At 32.5% G+C, this 16,060-nt stretch overlaps 2 protein-coding genes across 2 annotated transcripts; both read right to left on the bottom strand.

Moving 5' to 3' along the window:
- Positions 1-158: 158 nt before the first annotated feature.
- On the bottom strand, positions 159-9,160 carry LOC128167473 (uncharacterized). Its single transcript, XM_052833207.1, has 17 exons — positions 8,799-9,160; positions 7,755-7,844; positions 6,893-7,017; positions 6,520-6,600; positions 4,295-4,400; positions 3,852-3,899; positions 3,719-3,758; positions 3,419-3,584; positions 3,044-3,145; positions 2,640-2,716; positions 2,006-2,120; positions 1,867-1,908; positions 1,620-1,686; positions 1,363-1,470; positions 1,133-1,197; positions 925-1,014; positions 159-794 (listed from the first exon to the last, which is right to left on the bottom strand). The coding sequence occupies exons 2-17, from the start codon at positions 7,814-7,816 to the stop codon at positions 523-525; spliced, it is 1,566 nt and encodes a 521-aa protein (XP_052689167.1). The 5' UTR covers positions 7,817-7,844; positions 8,799-9,160; the 3' UTR covers positions 159-522.
- Positions 9,161-11,890: 2,730 nt separating this feature from the next.
- LOC128165216 (cleavage and polyadenylation specificity factor subunit 4-like) lies at positions 11,891-16,003 on the bottom strand. Its single transcript, XM_052829499.1, has 7 exons — positions 15,823-16,003; positions 15,427-15,630; positions 14,631-14,726; positions 14,111-14,204; positions 13,271-13,406; positions 12,480-12,638; positions 11,891-12,264 (listed from the first exon to the last, which is right to left on the bottom strand). Exons 1-7 carry the CDS (start codon positions 15,923-15,925, stop codon positions 12,187-12,189), a joined length of 870 nt encoding a protein of 289 aa, XP_052685459.1. The 5' UTR covers positions 15,926-16,003; the 3' UTR covers positions 11,891-12,186.
- Positions 16,004-16,060: the final 57 nt, after the last annotated feature.

Here is a 16,060-nt window from a genome sequence, read left to right as displayed (position 1 = left end):
TTCAACGTTTTTTGCGACATAGTGAGCCAGTTTGTGATTAAAGTGACTGACTCAAGAAAGGTATTTCGCTTTTCAATTATGAAAACTATATGTATTATCTAACCACCAACAGTACTTTTAGTACTTTGATTTTCTTATTTCATAAAGGACACAAAATATTTAAGGTTATATTTTTAATCATTTAACAAATATCACATACAGATTAAGTAATGTTTACCTAGATAAAATTAATAGATAAATATATAACAACTGGATTTTAATATCAGTCCAATAAAATATAAACATTTCTACATAACAAATTCTTTTTGACAAAACATTCATATGGCAACATATTTTACCAATCAAGATACCAATCAAGATCTTTTTGAGTAGATATTAATTTGAGACTGTATATAATTATTATGGAACATGAATTGAATGAAACATACAAAAATAATTTACGAACTGGAATATTAGACAATATGCACGAAAATTGTACAATAAAACTTGTTTATACATTTGCCAATTTCACAGTGTGTAGATTTATTTGGCTTGACGAATCCTCGTCACAAAAATTCCACTAAGTAGAAAATAAACAGTTGTGACAACAAACAGAATAATATATCCCAGACCTATCCTACAGTTCACACTTTCAAAGTAGTCTAATATCAGGCCGCCTACGGGAGTAGCTAGCGCGTTAGGAAGGATAAGGGCCAAATGCCAAACTGCAATATCTTTTGCCTTATCCTTCTCCTCTGGGAGTATGTCCATGACTAAAGCGAAATCCACCGACTGGAACGAACCGAACCCGATTCCTGCAAAAGAGTATAGCCATAAACTTAATAATTAAGTTTTACGAGGGTTAGCGAAGCATTTAAAATAGGTTCTTAGAAATATCATTTAATAATTTTGGTTGGTTTAATAAAAAAGAGAGGAAAAACTTACCAAAGAAGAAGGCCACGACGACGGCGATGTAATAAGCAGAAGGCCCTTTTATATATGTTAAAGTTGAAATGCAAATGCACATTATAAAAGCTGAAAAATAAAAGAACTTCTGTAAGGTTTATATGTTTATCATGAACATTGTGTCTATCAAATCTGTGTTATGGTTGAGGTATTTATTGGCTCATAAGGAATTATCTTAAACTCATACCAGCTACTATAACAATTGGTTTTCTTCTATTAAAACGATCAGAGAGAATTCCAAATATAATGGAACTGCAAAGAAAGAAAATATTGGTTGGTAAATATATGTTAATACATGAACATGTATGGAGGTTGATTTTTTTTTTTTATCTATTCTTAGTTTTCTAGTTAGAGTTGAAATAAGTTAATGCCAATATTCCAAGATGGTATCATTTCATAATCATAAAGATTTATAACCTGATGGCGGCTGCAAATAACATTGGCAAGAGCATGATGGCAACGCCTCTTCCCGCATTCCAACAGTCGGGAAGTTCTATCATGTCAGAGAGCCAGTATTCCAAAAATCTGCGAACAAAATATCAAAAGTACATTTAGATATAGGTATTCATTGCTATCACCAGACAAATGAATGCGAGTATACGCCCAGTGTATGTGTTGGATTCATTGTCTCTGTTTATGCAATCCTGTTTTGTCACGTTATTGATTGAGCTTACCCTGTTACCGTGGAAACGCCTTGCTGCATGAGGAATCTAGTAAAAAAGACCCACCGGAAATCGTGTTCTGAAGAAAATAAAAATAAAGTCGACTCTTGTGGGTTTTTTTATATAACGGTATTAATTAGTTTTGATTCAAGTTTTTTTTTGGCATTAGTGCAACAATGCCTGACCTAAACAATCATTGGGTTTTTTGTCTTTTCATTGAAAATAGCTAAAATAAAAACGACGTTATGATTTTTTTTACCTTTAAATGGCTCCCAAAAACCACAAAAAATCTGAACACAACCTGTGAAAGTAGAAAAGTAACAAATATGAATCTGATAATAAGTCTTTTGTGCAGGCAACATTATTCGAAATTCTTGTGCTTTGTTCGGATGACTTACCAATAGGTTCAAGATTTTGTTTTCCGGGTTTTTCGGTTGTCGTAAACACAGTTACACAGACGCTTACCATCACTACCGCTATGGCAGTTCCATAGGCTCCTAAAACGCCCATTTCCTGTGAATATTTAATATCTTAAATTTAAGTTTATTCGCAATATCAAAAATAAAAACTATCATCTTTGCTCTATAATTGTTATGACAGTATATAAATAGTGCCTGTTTGGGAGGGTAACAGTTGAAATTGACACCCCGAGGAAACCATTGTCAACCGACGCGAAGCGGAGGTTGACAATGGTTTTCGAGGGGTGTCAATTTCAACTGTTATCCTCTCAAACAGGCACTATTTATTTTATTATACTGAATGTCTTAATTTTAGAGAATTTCTATATTGCTTTTATATAGAAATGACGTGAATTCTACGGCGAACCGTACGCGCATAATTTACGCGCATGTAACAATTCGTTGTGTTACCCGTTGCTAAGTGTGTTGCTAACGCTGAGGGTAATAGAACGGATTATCAACTGCGTCTAAACCAATCAGATTTCAGTATTTAACATGAAAGTATAATAATATATCATGTTACATGTACTTTATTGAATCATCGCCATCAACAATGTTTTAAAATGATGCTTACAGATAATCCGATACCAACGGCTGCTCCACTTACGTTACCCAACAAAATCATACAGCCCATTACTCCAGAGTTAAAACCTAAAAAAAAATACAAGTTTTATTAATAAGTTGCAACCTGCCATAACATAAACCATTAAATTATAAGAAGCACTTCGCTCAATTTTTCTTAAATTCGTTTATACCCTTTGTCATCTTATGAATTTACATCTTCAACAAAAAATTAGGAAACATAGTTCATAACTTTTGTTGATACAATTATTTGAATGACCCTAAAAATGTCCCTATACGAAATCAACGAAAACTGGTCTCTAGTCTAAAACTAGAATTCAAAAGGTTAATGCAAGATATATATAAAACGCATGAAAAATAAATACGTAATATATAATAGTCGTAAAACCAGCGAACCTCTCTGGGAATAATGTGATTTGTCCGCAATCAGGGCATTGTATGGAACTGTTATCATGGCAAACGACACGGTGACAATTAGGTAGAAAAAGATATAAAGACCTATAAAATAGAACGAATGTAAACCTGTATGATATAATGTTACGAATAAAGATTCAAAAAGTGTTATACATTCATTTTTAAAGTGGGTTATCTCCCGTAAATTGGCGTAAAATATTTGATCATAATATAAAGATTTATGTACGAATATCAATAGTCACAGCTATTTATTTACTTCTTTTATTATTGAAATTATTATGTTTGATAGCAATTAATTTAACTATTTATGTCTTAGGCAAAAGGAAATTGAAAGTCTAAAGGATCTTAGGGTATTACCGAGGCTTCCTGAACTAGTGTCCTTCTCCTCAACAACCTCTACCTTTTTCTCGGGGACCAGAATAGTTCCAGGCTGGGATCCCCGAAGAATTGTAGTCTCGTGCGAATTCTTAATCGTTTTGTTTGCATATGGGAGACACCTCTGAGCTTCCAAATCGCTGTGGCACTACAAAGTTCAAACAATGGCTTTTACATTTACTTGAATGACGTACTTCTGATGTTGGTCTTATATTTTGTCACACGAACAATATAATTTCATTTAATATACTTTTTTGAGCGAGTAATAATCAAGTAAAATACCATTCCTTCTGTGCCATTCTTGTAACCTGAGTCTCTTCGTCTGAAAAGATAACAAAGCAAACTAATCATCATATGTACCTTCATATTCACCTACCATGATGCAAGATGAGGGAAAATGTATCAAGTTACTTACGGTAAGTATAATTTAGAGGAACTTAGCGCCATTCCTATCAATCCAATGCTGCAAGATAAAATATCATATAATTTTTGTTGAAAATATACCTAAATACATGTAGGATTTATATCCTGTCTTAAATTTTAAATATACATTGTACTAGTATACATCTTCGAGAGATTATCATAAAAATAAATTTATGCGCTGTTCATAATTATATTTCATTCGCATTAAGTATTTATTCTAAATTATATGGTATAAATTTTCAAACGATTACTGTATCTTGTTTCTAATAATATAAATGTATAATACTAGACTTATGTATACCATGAGTATCAAAATGGATAAAATATCAAAAAACGCTTTTAGTGAAAATTAGTAGTAATGAAGTAAGGATTCTTTATGTTTTAGTTTGGTTATGTGTATTTTGGGGTTATTAATACCGATAAATAATATTTTACCACAGAAAAACAGTCCCTGCCATCATAACGGGTCGTCTTTTACCAACCTTTAACGTCACTCGATCACTACCCATGCCAATCAAGGGACTAGTGAAAAACGTGAGAGCTGGAAAGAAAATGAATACAATCACCTTCACAAGTTGTGTATCTTATGTTCTAATTCGTTACACTCAACCGAACATAAATAATTTATAAAATAAATAAACACAGTGTGTAGGTACAGAAGCGTTCTCAAGAGTGCAGTTTATTACATGTAATAGTAATACACAAATATCTTCCGGTAAATCCTCAGTTCTCTACAATAATGAGAAAAATTGTTTTAAAATAACAATAAAATGATACATGAAAACGAGTATGGGTGTGTGGGCGGATGGGAGGGGGCCACGTCTTACTGCACGAAGAGAGAGTCTTCGAATGGCGCTAAATTCTTTACTCACTTAACACGAGAAGTCGCACTTCTCTAATTTAAATACCTGTATAACAGGTGAAATACTCATTATAGAAACCAATCAAATTTGGTTTCCGGTATATATATAAATAAACAAAAACACGTGTTCGACAGACACACGTGTCATCATACCTTAAATAAATACATGTATATTAACTTTAGTTCTGAAAAGTTAAAGGTCCCGTTCAGAACTATAAAGTCTAAAATTTAATTGTAAGCGTGTTTCAAGGTTAAAAATTTTGATCCGCCCTACGAAAGTTTGGTTCCGACCGAAAGGAAAATCAGAGTTAGAACCATTTTAACAAGACCTTGGACTTTCAGTAGGGCGTAGGTATCTATTTCTTGCGTCAAAGCAAGTTAAAATTGACGCGGTTTCAAGCGTAGTCTTAGCTCAAAAGCCAGACAAATCTTGTTGATTTCAGAGCTATGGCTAAGTGGCCTACAATGAAATAGACCTACGATACAGTTCTGTTTGACACAACTACCCAAAGTCCAAGCTCTTGTTAAAATGATTCTACAGTATATAGAATAATCGACATTGGCTTGTTTGTTTTTTTTTTTTTCGTGTTTTATGTGGGTTTTATACGGACAAGGTGAAAAGAACGTGGTTTTTTTAGAGCATCATAAACACAGAAGTTTTCCTAGCTTTTTGATAAATATATTTCCAATAAACCGAATATGTACGAGTAAACCTTTCGTTGTAAACTGAAAATTGTGGTGGGGGGGGGGGGCTCTCCTATACATGTAGTTTATTAATATTTCCCTTTAAAAGAATAGCCCTGCAGTTACCTCTAATGGTACATAATATCCATCAATGATATAAAGTTGCATAAGTGGTCAGAATCCCGACCATTAATGATATAAATTTATCATTAACAAACTACATTTACCTAGTCGTCCATTAATTATACAATTTCAAAATTATATCATTAATGGCCAAAATTTACATTCACTCATGATATTAAAGAAAATCCCGAAATACGTGCATCATAAGACATTGACCTTTAAGGATATACTTAGTTTACTTTTTTATTACATGTAAATTGCATTAGTGGAAGAACTTCTACTATTATTGATAAATTATGTATGAAATAGCGGCCATCTGCGTTTGAAAAAAAATAAATCAACAAACTTAAAGTTGGATTGATTATTCATAAATCACGAAATTAATCAAAGGTTATTCACACCTATCGAGATATGCATGTGCGTACCTATGAAAAACTCTTGATGGATATATGATGAAGCAGTAGGCGACATCTGGGCGTGCGTGCATTAGATATCGCATTGACAGTCGTGTCCATATTGATTAAAACTAGTTTTGTTAGATTTTTTTCAGGTCCAGATAGCTTCATCGTTATAGTGACAGCAACAGATTCATCGACTTTTGATGACGCGGTTATATATTATGTAGAGATAATGAGATGAATGTTACATAGATGGCGTCGTCGATCTATTCAAGTTGCTGCTCTGTATAACACAAAGGTGTGTTTTTCAACACAAACACGATCGCCATTGCTTCAACTTCTCATTCGCTCACCTCGGCGTTTCCTCTAAATTATGCACAATTCAAGAATCGATGAATTCTGATGTGCGTCTCCGTTTTCAAAGGCTCTTGGTTTCACACCAATACATTTTTAATTTCGCTTACTGCATGGGCGTTAGTAGTTGTTGTGTAATGATATTTACATTGATGTAATGAAATTCCCTGTCAATTGGCTTGCATGCACCATCTTGGTAATTCAGTTATTGGTATCTGGTTTTAAGATCAAGTACATACCAGCACCAACTGCCACCATCCCTCCGAGCCATCTGCCTTTTTCTGCCTCACCAACCAAAGAGCGAATCTGGGCTGGTACAACTGAATAAAATATTAATACATGCACGTATTCTCTTCTATTTGCAAGTTAATCATTTCTTTTAATATCTCTGAATATAGTACAGTAAATATTCATGAAATCGATTTTATTTGGGTTTTTTAAGGGGTAAGAGTGGTACGTATGACTATAATTGTGGGTACATACCGACTCGATATGTAATATATATGATTCTATGATAGAGAATCATCGTTTAATTATGTCGTGGAATAAATATTTAAAGAGGAATATCGTAATCTCCCAATTTTAAACAAGTAGTGTTCCTAGTGTACCTACCCTCAACAGACAGTAGGAGGAACATCAGACTGAGGCCAAACCAGGACAGGTTCAACAGCAGCACCCTGGGCTTACTGAGTAATGTGTTGTCCTCCCGTATAATGTCCTCATCATCAGCAGTTGTACTACAGATAAACATAAACATACCTGTATGGGTTATGTGTTATTATACTAGTGATCTTATTGTTTCTGATGTTGTTTGTAAAGTTTGCAAAGTTAATCAAGATGAAAATGCATTTGATTACCTGGTTTTTATAAACGAAACGTTTTTAGTGGGTTTTTTTTTTACTTTTAGAACCATTTTAACAGGAGCTTGGACTTTGGGTAGTTGTATCAAACAGCATTGTGACGTAGGCCTTTCTATTTCATTGTAGGCCACTCAGTCATGGCTCTATGAAATCAACAAGATTTGTCTGGCTTTTAAGCTAAGGCTACGCAATCGGTGTATATTTCGCTTAAAACCAGCGTCATTTTAACTTGTTTTGACGCAAGAAATAGATAGTTACATCCTACTGAAAGTCCAAGGACTTGTTAAAACGGTTCTAAATTGTAGTACATGTATGCACATGTATAATATATACATATCACTGTCATCAAATATTGAACTATATCAGTTTTTCTTTTCTTTCATGTCGTATTACGTATATGTATATGTACAAAATATAGCGAGTAATACCAATGCCTTCAAATTAACAAAACTTAAACATGTAAAAACGTCAGCCGATCGCGATATGTTTCATAAGTGCTACTTCGAAAAGTCCCAAGACAAGTACATTTTTAAGAACACATAGAGTATTTAATAATCCGGTCTCAACTGTAGGGCGTGACTCCGGTCATACTCGGTAAGTATGTCTGTACTTACTGCTCTTCCTCCTCTGTGTACAGTTTCCCTGACCGTTGGGTATCTAGGCTGTCCATCTCCATCCTACCCACGGGCTTTCTCTAACACAGGCTGTAAAGATTTACACATTCGTTTATTTTCTCATTTTATTCCGATATTCTTTTTCGGTACATGTACATGTAACAATGCATCCTTTATATATTATAATGAATACTACATGAAGATAATAGGCCTGCATGTGATATAAACAATGAAAACATGTACTTAAACAATAAGATGCTTTTTGTGGGTTTTTTCTTGTGATTTTGAGTCGATTTACATTAGAGAGATGGATAACCGCACAGCAACCGTAACAGCGCCTTTAATTGTCATTTACAATAACACTTTTAATGTGTGGTGAAAATATGGCGATGTCAGTTTTTACATTTTTTTGAAGTAGAATCTCGGGAGATAAAGTCATATAATAGACAACGACCACAGCAGTATAACGTGTACAGATAAACATGTGTGCATTGAAACACTTCCGTGACTATTGATAATATGTGACCTACGCTGTGTCGCATCCTGATGGAAAGTGCAATGTGCGATCAATCGACATTGACAACAATATTGTGTCCTATCTCCTTGTACACTCTGTGTATGCAATAAATCATGTTCAAACCAATTAATAGTTTAGACTAACACATATAACCACTTTCCATGTTGAAATTAATTTGCATCAACGAGGTACATATACAATGTTATAATAATGTACATTTAGGATAAGGTATCAGATTTCATCTTTGCACTTAATAACGACTCAGTAGCAATCTCAAGCAGACGGAGAACGGGCATAAGTAGTCCAAAGGAAAACATTCTCATAAAATATCTATTTTAAGCGAAATAAAAAAAAACTCCTTTGATCAAAAGTTAATGCGACGTAGCTAAACCTCGAGCTTCGTTGTTTGTAAATTCATCTTTTCTCCCTCACTTCAAAAAAGTTTAGCAAAGTGTCTTGCACGACAAGCCCTGGAAGCAATGACAGACAGAGCAAATGCAAATTAAAACTGTTTATGATGTACTTACGGTCAACAATAACAGAGAAGCCTTGTCTTCTTTGAATCTATTACTCCTGCCATAAATAAAGAAGAGCTCGATCACAAAGCCAGGAGAATATCAACATAGACGATCGATGTCAGAGAAGGCAAAAGAGTGCGTGATTTCTAAACCGAATCGATTGGCGTGCAGCAACAGGGAGTTGGCCACTGTCTTTGTAGTCAAGCTATTTCTAGGTCTACGACGAATCTAGCGCTGTTTCCATCCGCACATGAAGTGGCGAGGTATAATCAGGGATTTTTTTTTCTTTTTACTGTTTTATGGCAACTTCTGATTGAGCTCTTGTAAATCACGTGAAAGGAAAACTTCCGTCATTTCAATACATCAGATTTTTCCTTTTCAATGTAGTATCAGGAAGTGGATAGATAGGCGGAAACCTGTAACGACCATTTGGAGCTAGTTTCTACCTAGTGTTGAACTGGATATTCAAGCAAAATTTTAAAAGACTCGATTTCTATTAAAACTTTTTTTTTCTTTAAGAAAACTAAATATTTTATGAAAATTGTTCCTGTTTATAAAGTTCTTTAATGCTAAATGTAAAAAATATTCACGACATTTTTCCTTTATAAAATGCAGAAATGCATACTTAATTTTTTTGGTCGAATTATTTTTCACTTGCATGCGGTTTAGTGTTTATTTCATTACACTAAAAATGTTGACTTCAAGTAATATTAAGTTCTGACTTTCGGGTTTTTCTCGAACTTCATCTGTGTTTAATGGTCATGAATACAAATTCCTTTGAAAATGAAAGAAAGGTGCTTTTACAGCTAGCAAATGCATTTTTCAATCACCCATTTTATCTAAAAATATTAAAATGTTTTCACCTGTAATTATAGCACCCAGTCCTGTGGCCATTTTTACAGAGATAAATTATACAGTTTCTATAATGAATCTGAAAATAAACAAACTTTTACCTACCTTAAGTTAATATACAAAACCTACAAACACCTGATGGATAAGTGTATCAAAAAAATTGCGCTCTACTAACTTCAGAAAATATTGGAAATTTTCAAATTAATAAACACTGTTGAAATAAATGAAATGCTTCAATTTGTGTGTAATGTAATTACATGTAAAATAATTGTCGATATTTAAAATAGTTAACTTGATAATTGGTTTTTAATATGATAGATCGATTTTTTTTTATTTTTAGCGATAAGCGAAAATATAATATGTTTTCTTTTTTTTTAATTTAATTTGAATATTTCTGTACTATTTTTTACAGAGCTTTTTTTTTTTTTTTAAAATGTTTGAATAAATACCCTTTACACTGTTTTCAGAATACGTTTTGGATAGAAAGAGGGAACTGCCATTTAGTTCAGAATAGAAAAAAATGCAATCCTCAGTGTATGTCATCATTTTTCAAAAAAATTAAGAACTCTGAACTTAAGATAACATTATGATGAGGTTTTCATGATAATTTTCATGTACATTTTTCAAAGGCATTTTTTTTTTTAGTTATAAGACTTATAACTACTTTCGGTCTTTGGAGATTCTTCCAGGATTTTATTAATGGTACATATCCGATTTTATAATTGAGCCAACTCACCCTTATACCATATATTTTTCTCAAAAAGAAAAGAAATTAAAACATTTTCCTTTTGTATAGTGGGGCCCTAATCTTCTGTTACACGGTATATTAGATTGCATGTCGATAAAAATTAATCAATTGTCAACACAAACAGAAATTGTGTTCCACGTCTTCGGAGGCTGGAACTACCAGAAGTAACAAATTTTGAATGAGATCATAACTTACATGCAAACTATTTGCCATGCAGTGTTAAAAGATTGACCTGCTGAAATATGCATGTTAAATTGCGAATTCGCACACCAATGTTTTGAAATATGTTATTAAAAAATAAGCCCCATAATTCGATTTCATTACATGGCTGTTCAATGTCACAGTAATAGTAATACACCAAAGCAGGTAATTAGTACTCTAAGCGCAATGTCCTGATGTTAAGGTGTCAGTGGAATGGACCGATTTCAATATTCAAACACTCAAAGATTGGAGAAGGAGCAGTTTAAATGCAGAAAAAAAATCGAAACCAGCTCTTTGATACTGCCTTCTAAACTGCTGTGTTTGTAGTTAGGATTGGAAGGTGTCTTGATATAGAGTTTATTATGAAAACAAAACATTTTACCTACTATTCAAACCATGAACTCAATATGTGAATGTGAAACTGCATAAATATCGACACGAGTGGTACATTGTATGCCATTTGTCGCCCTATCTCTGTTATAACAAGAATCGATGGCGCTCACCAACTTCAAATATTCGTATGTCGATTGGTCAATTCCCAATATAAAACTATTAATATCGCTACTTCATTCCTCTTTATCATGAGAGTGTTCAGCTAAATTAGATTCAATGAATTATTGATTGCTTTTCCGGCGACAAAAGAAAACTCCTTCCGAAGAAATTAGTTTACTTGCCAATATTGGCGTCATAAATCCTGCATTTTGGAATAAATAAAATTTTATTGAAAACCTGCAATATCTAAATTTTTGTTTCATATCTTTAAATACCGAAGAGTTAGAAATAAAACTTTATTTGTGTAAAATTGAACCGGTGAATTGGGATTATTAACATCACTCAGGATTCTATAGTTGAAATGGGACAATCATTACTTGTAAAACCTTACTCAACGCAAAAAGCAATACAGTGTGGTTTCTGAATGAGCTGTGTTATCAGCTTGTCAATATATTAATGTAATGTTTTCCAATACACCACTATAACTTCATTAGCTTTCAATAGTGTATCGACTGAAGCTTGGTGAATTCAATTAAATATGAATTTCTAATTATCATTGTTATAATTGTAAACATTATCTATGTAATGCATCCACGAGTAACACAACAAGAGAACAATAGAACATGAAGCAGAATAAATGTACAATACAGATCATTCAGTTGTATATGTGGAATTCAAGTAAATTATAGAGAAGGTTTGGTTGATCCAACGTAAACACATTGTAAGTAAATGTATCCTTACAACTGGGTAAATTTACTGGCAAGTGATGATGTTTTTTTTTTAAATTACTTAAAAAATCAAATATTAATACAAATTCCTTCCATATTTATTAAAAAATAGGCAATGGATATCTCTAGTAAACAATATTTAGATAAGAAATCTTTTTCAACAGTACAAATATTCTTCATTTTAAGAAAGTTCAAATTAATGCATTCTATATTCTTGTAAATCCATTCTTCATATCACTAGTATGTCATCTGATTTTTGGATAATACACTTGCTTTTAGCTTTTACGGTGTATCATCAGGCCATAATAATAACACCATGGCATCAGTGAGCGATGTCCAGCAAATTTGAATATTTCACTTCATCACGTTATCACAATCAGCTGACTGAGGACGAAGCAAGAAAAGCTAGATGGCCCTTTGGACATTTATTAGCATAGTGTCCTTTCTCTCCACACTAAAACAAACAAGAAATAAATTATATCATACTACTCAGATCAAATTTAACATATTAACTATGAATTTTGTATTTAATTTAACAACCACAATCTGTATCAATTAAGACTACGGGACATTAATTGATGAGATTTAAAATATCAAGCTTTGGTAAATTGCCATACATAAAAATAAAATCATTCAATATCAGACAACTCTGTCTTTTACTCTGTGTACCTTAAAACATGTCACTTGGTCGAGTGGTCGTCTTGGGTCTATATAGTTATCCTGGCCGGATGGGGGCTTGTAGGGTAGGTGTACATGTACATGGTGACCATATCCAGGCTGAGGGTAGGGGGCATTGTGACCAGTGTCCATCGTGGTCTGTATAACATTCTGAAAACATAAACAATCACATGGGTCTGATTGCAGAAATAAGAATTCAATTTGCAAAATACATATTGGCCAATTAATCAATAATTGACTTGCTACTGAGAGTTCAAATTTTCTATAATTTTGAAGACAACTTTTATGTATATACAAAATATACCACTTAGCTTGTATAACCTAGCATTCTTTGTAATTTAGTCCAACAAGCATGTTTGTTATACATATATTGTAATTCTGCTTCGGTATGGGGTAGAAGAAGAACATGATAAATCTACTGTAAGCTAGAAGATTAAATTCTAAATTCAAATTCCTTAGCAATTGATTGAAATATTTTTTTATTTAAAACCCACTTTCTCTAACTTGTACATGTAAATGTGGTATTTGCCTATTCAAGTTCAACCTGATGTTTTGGGTTTTATCATGATTGCCTTTCATGTTACATAGACATGTACATGTATCATGGTAGAAATATTTAGGACCCACATGTAATTTGGCTGGGATTATTGAAAATGGTTAAAGTAAGATTTCCTGCACATGCATGACAAAACAGGTATTGTGTTCTGTGAAACTTAAAGTAATTTTCAAGCAGATTAAAAACAAAAAAATTTATACCTTAAATAACCACATCTACTACTTACGATTTTATCACTGTCTGATGTTTTCATTTTTGGACAGTTCAGTGCTTTGTGACCAGGTTCTGAGCAAAAATGACACACAATGTTGACTTTCTTGGTAGTTGTTTGCTGATCAAACACAGGAATATCAAAACTGGGACTGCGAAAAGTTAAAAAAAAATGGAGATTTAATAAATCAAAAAAGATTCAGATATACATGTAAATCATAATATCTCTTCAACAATTTCCTATAAGGTAAAGTCTTTACACTACTTACGGCAGAAAATACATGTTTTACAATTAGATATACAAGTAAATGTTTGTAGTGTTCATATTTAATGATATGACATAGCATAACTCCTGATTAATTAGGAATACAGTTAGTAAAAGTTGAAAATAGGAATCTAATTCACATCAACTTGTTCAACTTTAACTGGAGTTTAGTTTGAGCATCTATGTATATACATGTAGTTTAATTTTAGTTGCAAAGTTACAGTTGTACAAATAATAAAACAAAAAACTTTAATCCCACCATTTTTTTTTTTCATTTCAATTGGATCTTATCAACATGCAAGTTAGACATTTTGCTGATGTATTCTTATTGCCACTATTTTCATTCTAAATTTTGTTATTCTTTATAAAAGTGTTTGTTGGCAATAAAAATATATTATGATATGTTGTAACAGTTTGCTGTGAGTATCATCATATACCAACACTTGTTAAGTCCAGATATTGTCAACCATCCTTCACCGCGGTACTTGAGAATATTTATATATGTGTTAACATGTAGTATTAGGATTTTCTTTCAAAAACAGTTTGTAATTCATGATGAAATGAAATTTGAAAGTTTCGCAAACAACTTACTGCATATATTTACACTTGGGTCCTTCTAAACAAAATCCATTGAGATAGCACTGGCACAGAATTCTTCTGACATGACGATTTTTGCAGTTGGGACCTATTTAACATTTGATAGATGATAGAGCATATGTAGAATAAAAGCACTTTAACAATAATGATCAAAATTGTAAAGAATAAATAGATAAATTTCAATAATTAAAAACAACAGATCGCTGATTACCAGTAAAACTCTAATGGTTTCATAAATATTTTAAGGAGTTTCAATTGGCATTCTGTTGTTTATGATTATTTAATACTTGTGTTTTAATTATCTTTACACATTTTGGATAATATTTCAATATATATCAAACAATATATTGTTTTATATAATTATATCAGAAAGATGATACACTGTAGTAAGACTAGTAACAAATATCATGTATATTACAACATAAGATGTTGAAGCTTTTGGATTAATCATAAATACTGGAAAGAGGTAATCAGAATTTTAGATAATAAGATTACTGGTATTTTTGGTACTTACCATGTCTACAAAATCCTCTGTCATACCATGGACAGTCTTTGATTTTTGCAGATGGATCAATGTGGAGGAAAGGGCACTCTTTGTTATTACATTCACCTAGCAAATTTAAGCAAAATAGAATTAAGAATTATACCTACACCTTCTTCATTATTAACAGTCTGATAACTATTTAGAGTATGCTAGATAATTGATTAAAGACAACTCCTTCATACTTTTACAACAATCTGAAATAACCAAATGAGTATATACATTTTTTTACATGCCATTAACTATCTGTATATATTTTGCTATTCAGCATACAATTATAATATACTTGTACATTTACATTGTAACGATTATAGATACTCAGCCAAAAAAACAATGAAAACAGAGCAAACACAAAACTGACTTCATAAAATTTTAAACATGGGTGCAAGATACTGTCAGAAGATGGAAGAGTATCTTAGTACATGTACCATGTGTACCGCTAATATATATTCTATTCATTAAAATGAAAAGGTTTAACCGTATATGATAAATGCCTTCCCCTCACCTCATTGTCTCAAGTAAATGGGGAAATATACTATTGCATTTTATTTGTTAATTTCCCCTAAATACTGTATGAGCAGTCTCATATTTCTATCTACAACCATCTCATATTAGCTCTCTTTACAACAAACATCGTATTTAAGAGAAAATCACAATTACATGTAATGTGTTAAAAACTTTGAGAATGAGGTGAATCTTTGCTCCAATTTCATTTGCATTTCAAAACAAACAACATTTCTCTAGGTTACACATGGGCATGAAAACTCACCAAATTTGGAAAAGAAGTAACATTCAGGCATTTTACTCATGTCAAACTCATGAAGAAATTCACAATCATCTCCTTTTTTGCACAGACCTCTAAGCCAATGTTTACACACAACAGTTCGATCTCCTTTGACATGTCTATATGGACATGCAACTCCCTTGCTACAAACATTGCTTAGGTAGAATGTACATATCGCTGCCCCTGATTCTGTTAATAAATTGAACAAAGGCAATAAATAATGGATTGAAAAATCTTGAAACAATTTTGTCGCTAAACTACGTTTCGTTATCTATACAATAAAAAGAAACTTTCTTTGAAAGATAAATTTAAACTGAAAAATGTGGTGCATGATTATCTTATTCTTAGGACAGAGTATAACTGTCAACCATGTCTACTCACTGTCCATCCCAGGGAATGGAAGAGGTTGTGACCCTAGTTGCTGATCTAGAGCTACTTCCATTTCGAATTTTATATGAGTTACCGGCGCTACCAAATCCTGCATTTTTACGCTAACAATTTATTCCCTCGTCTTGATTTATCAAAAGAAATTACGACAACGTTGATCAAAAACAAAACTTTTAATACTATTTTCTCATGATAAGAAGCGTTCAAGTGATTTAGAGCATACTTTCGGAAA

This window comes from Crassostrea angulata, chromosome 10 (assembly GCF_025612915.1).
Source record: "Crassostrea angulata isolate pt1a10 chromosome 10, ASM2561291v2, whole genome shotgun sequence".
NCBI lineage: Eukaryota > Metazoa > Mollusca > Bivalvia > Ostreida > Ostreidae > Magallana > Magallana angulata.
This window is presented reverse-complemented; position numbering and strand designations above follow the sequence as displayed.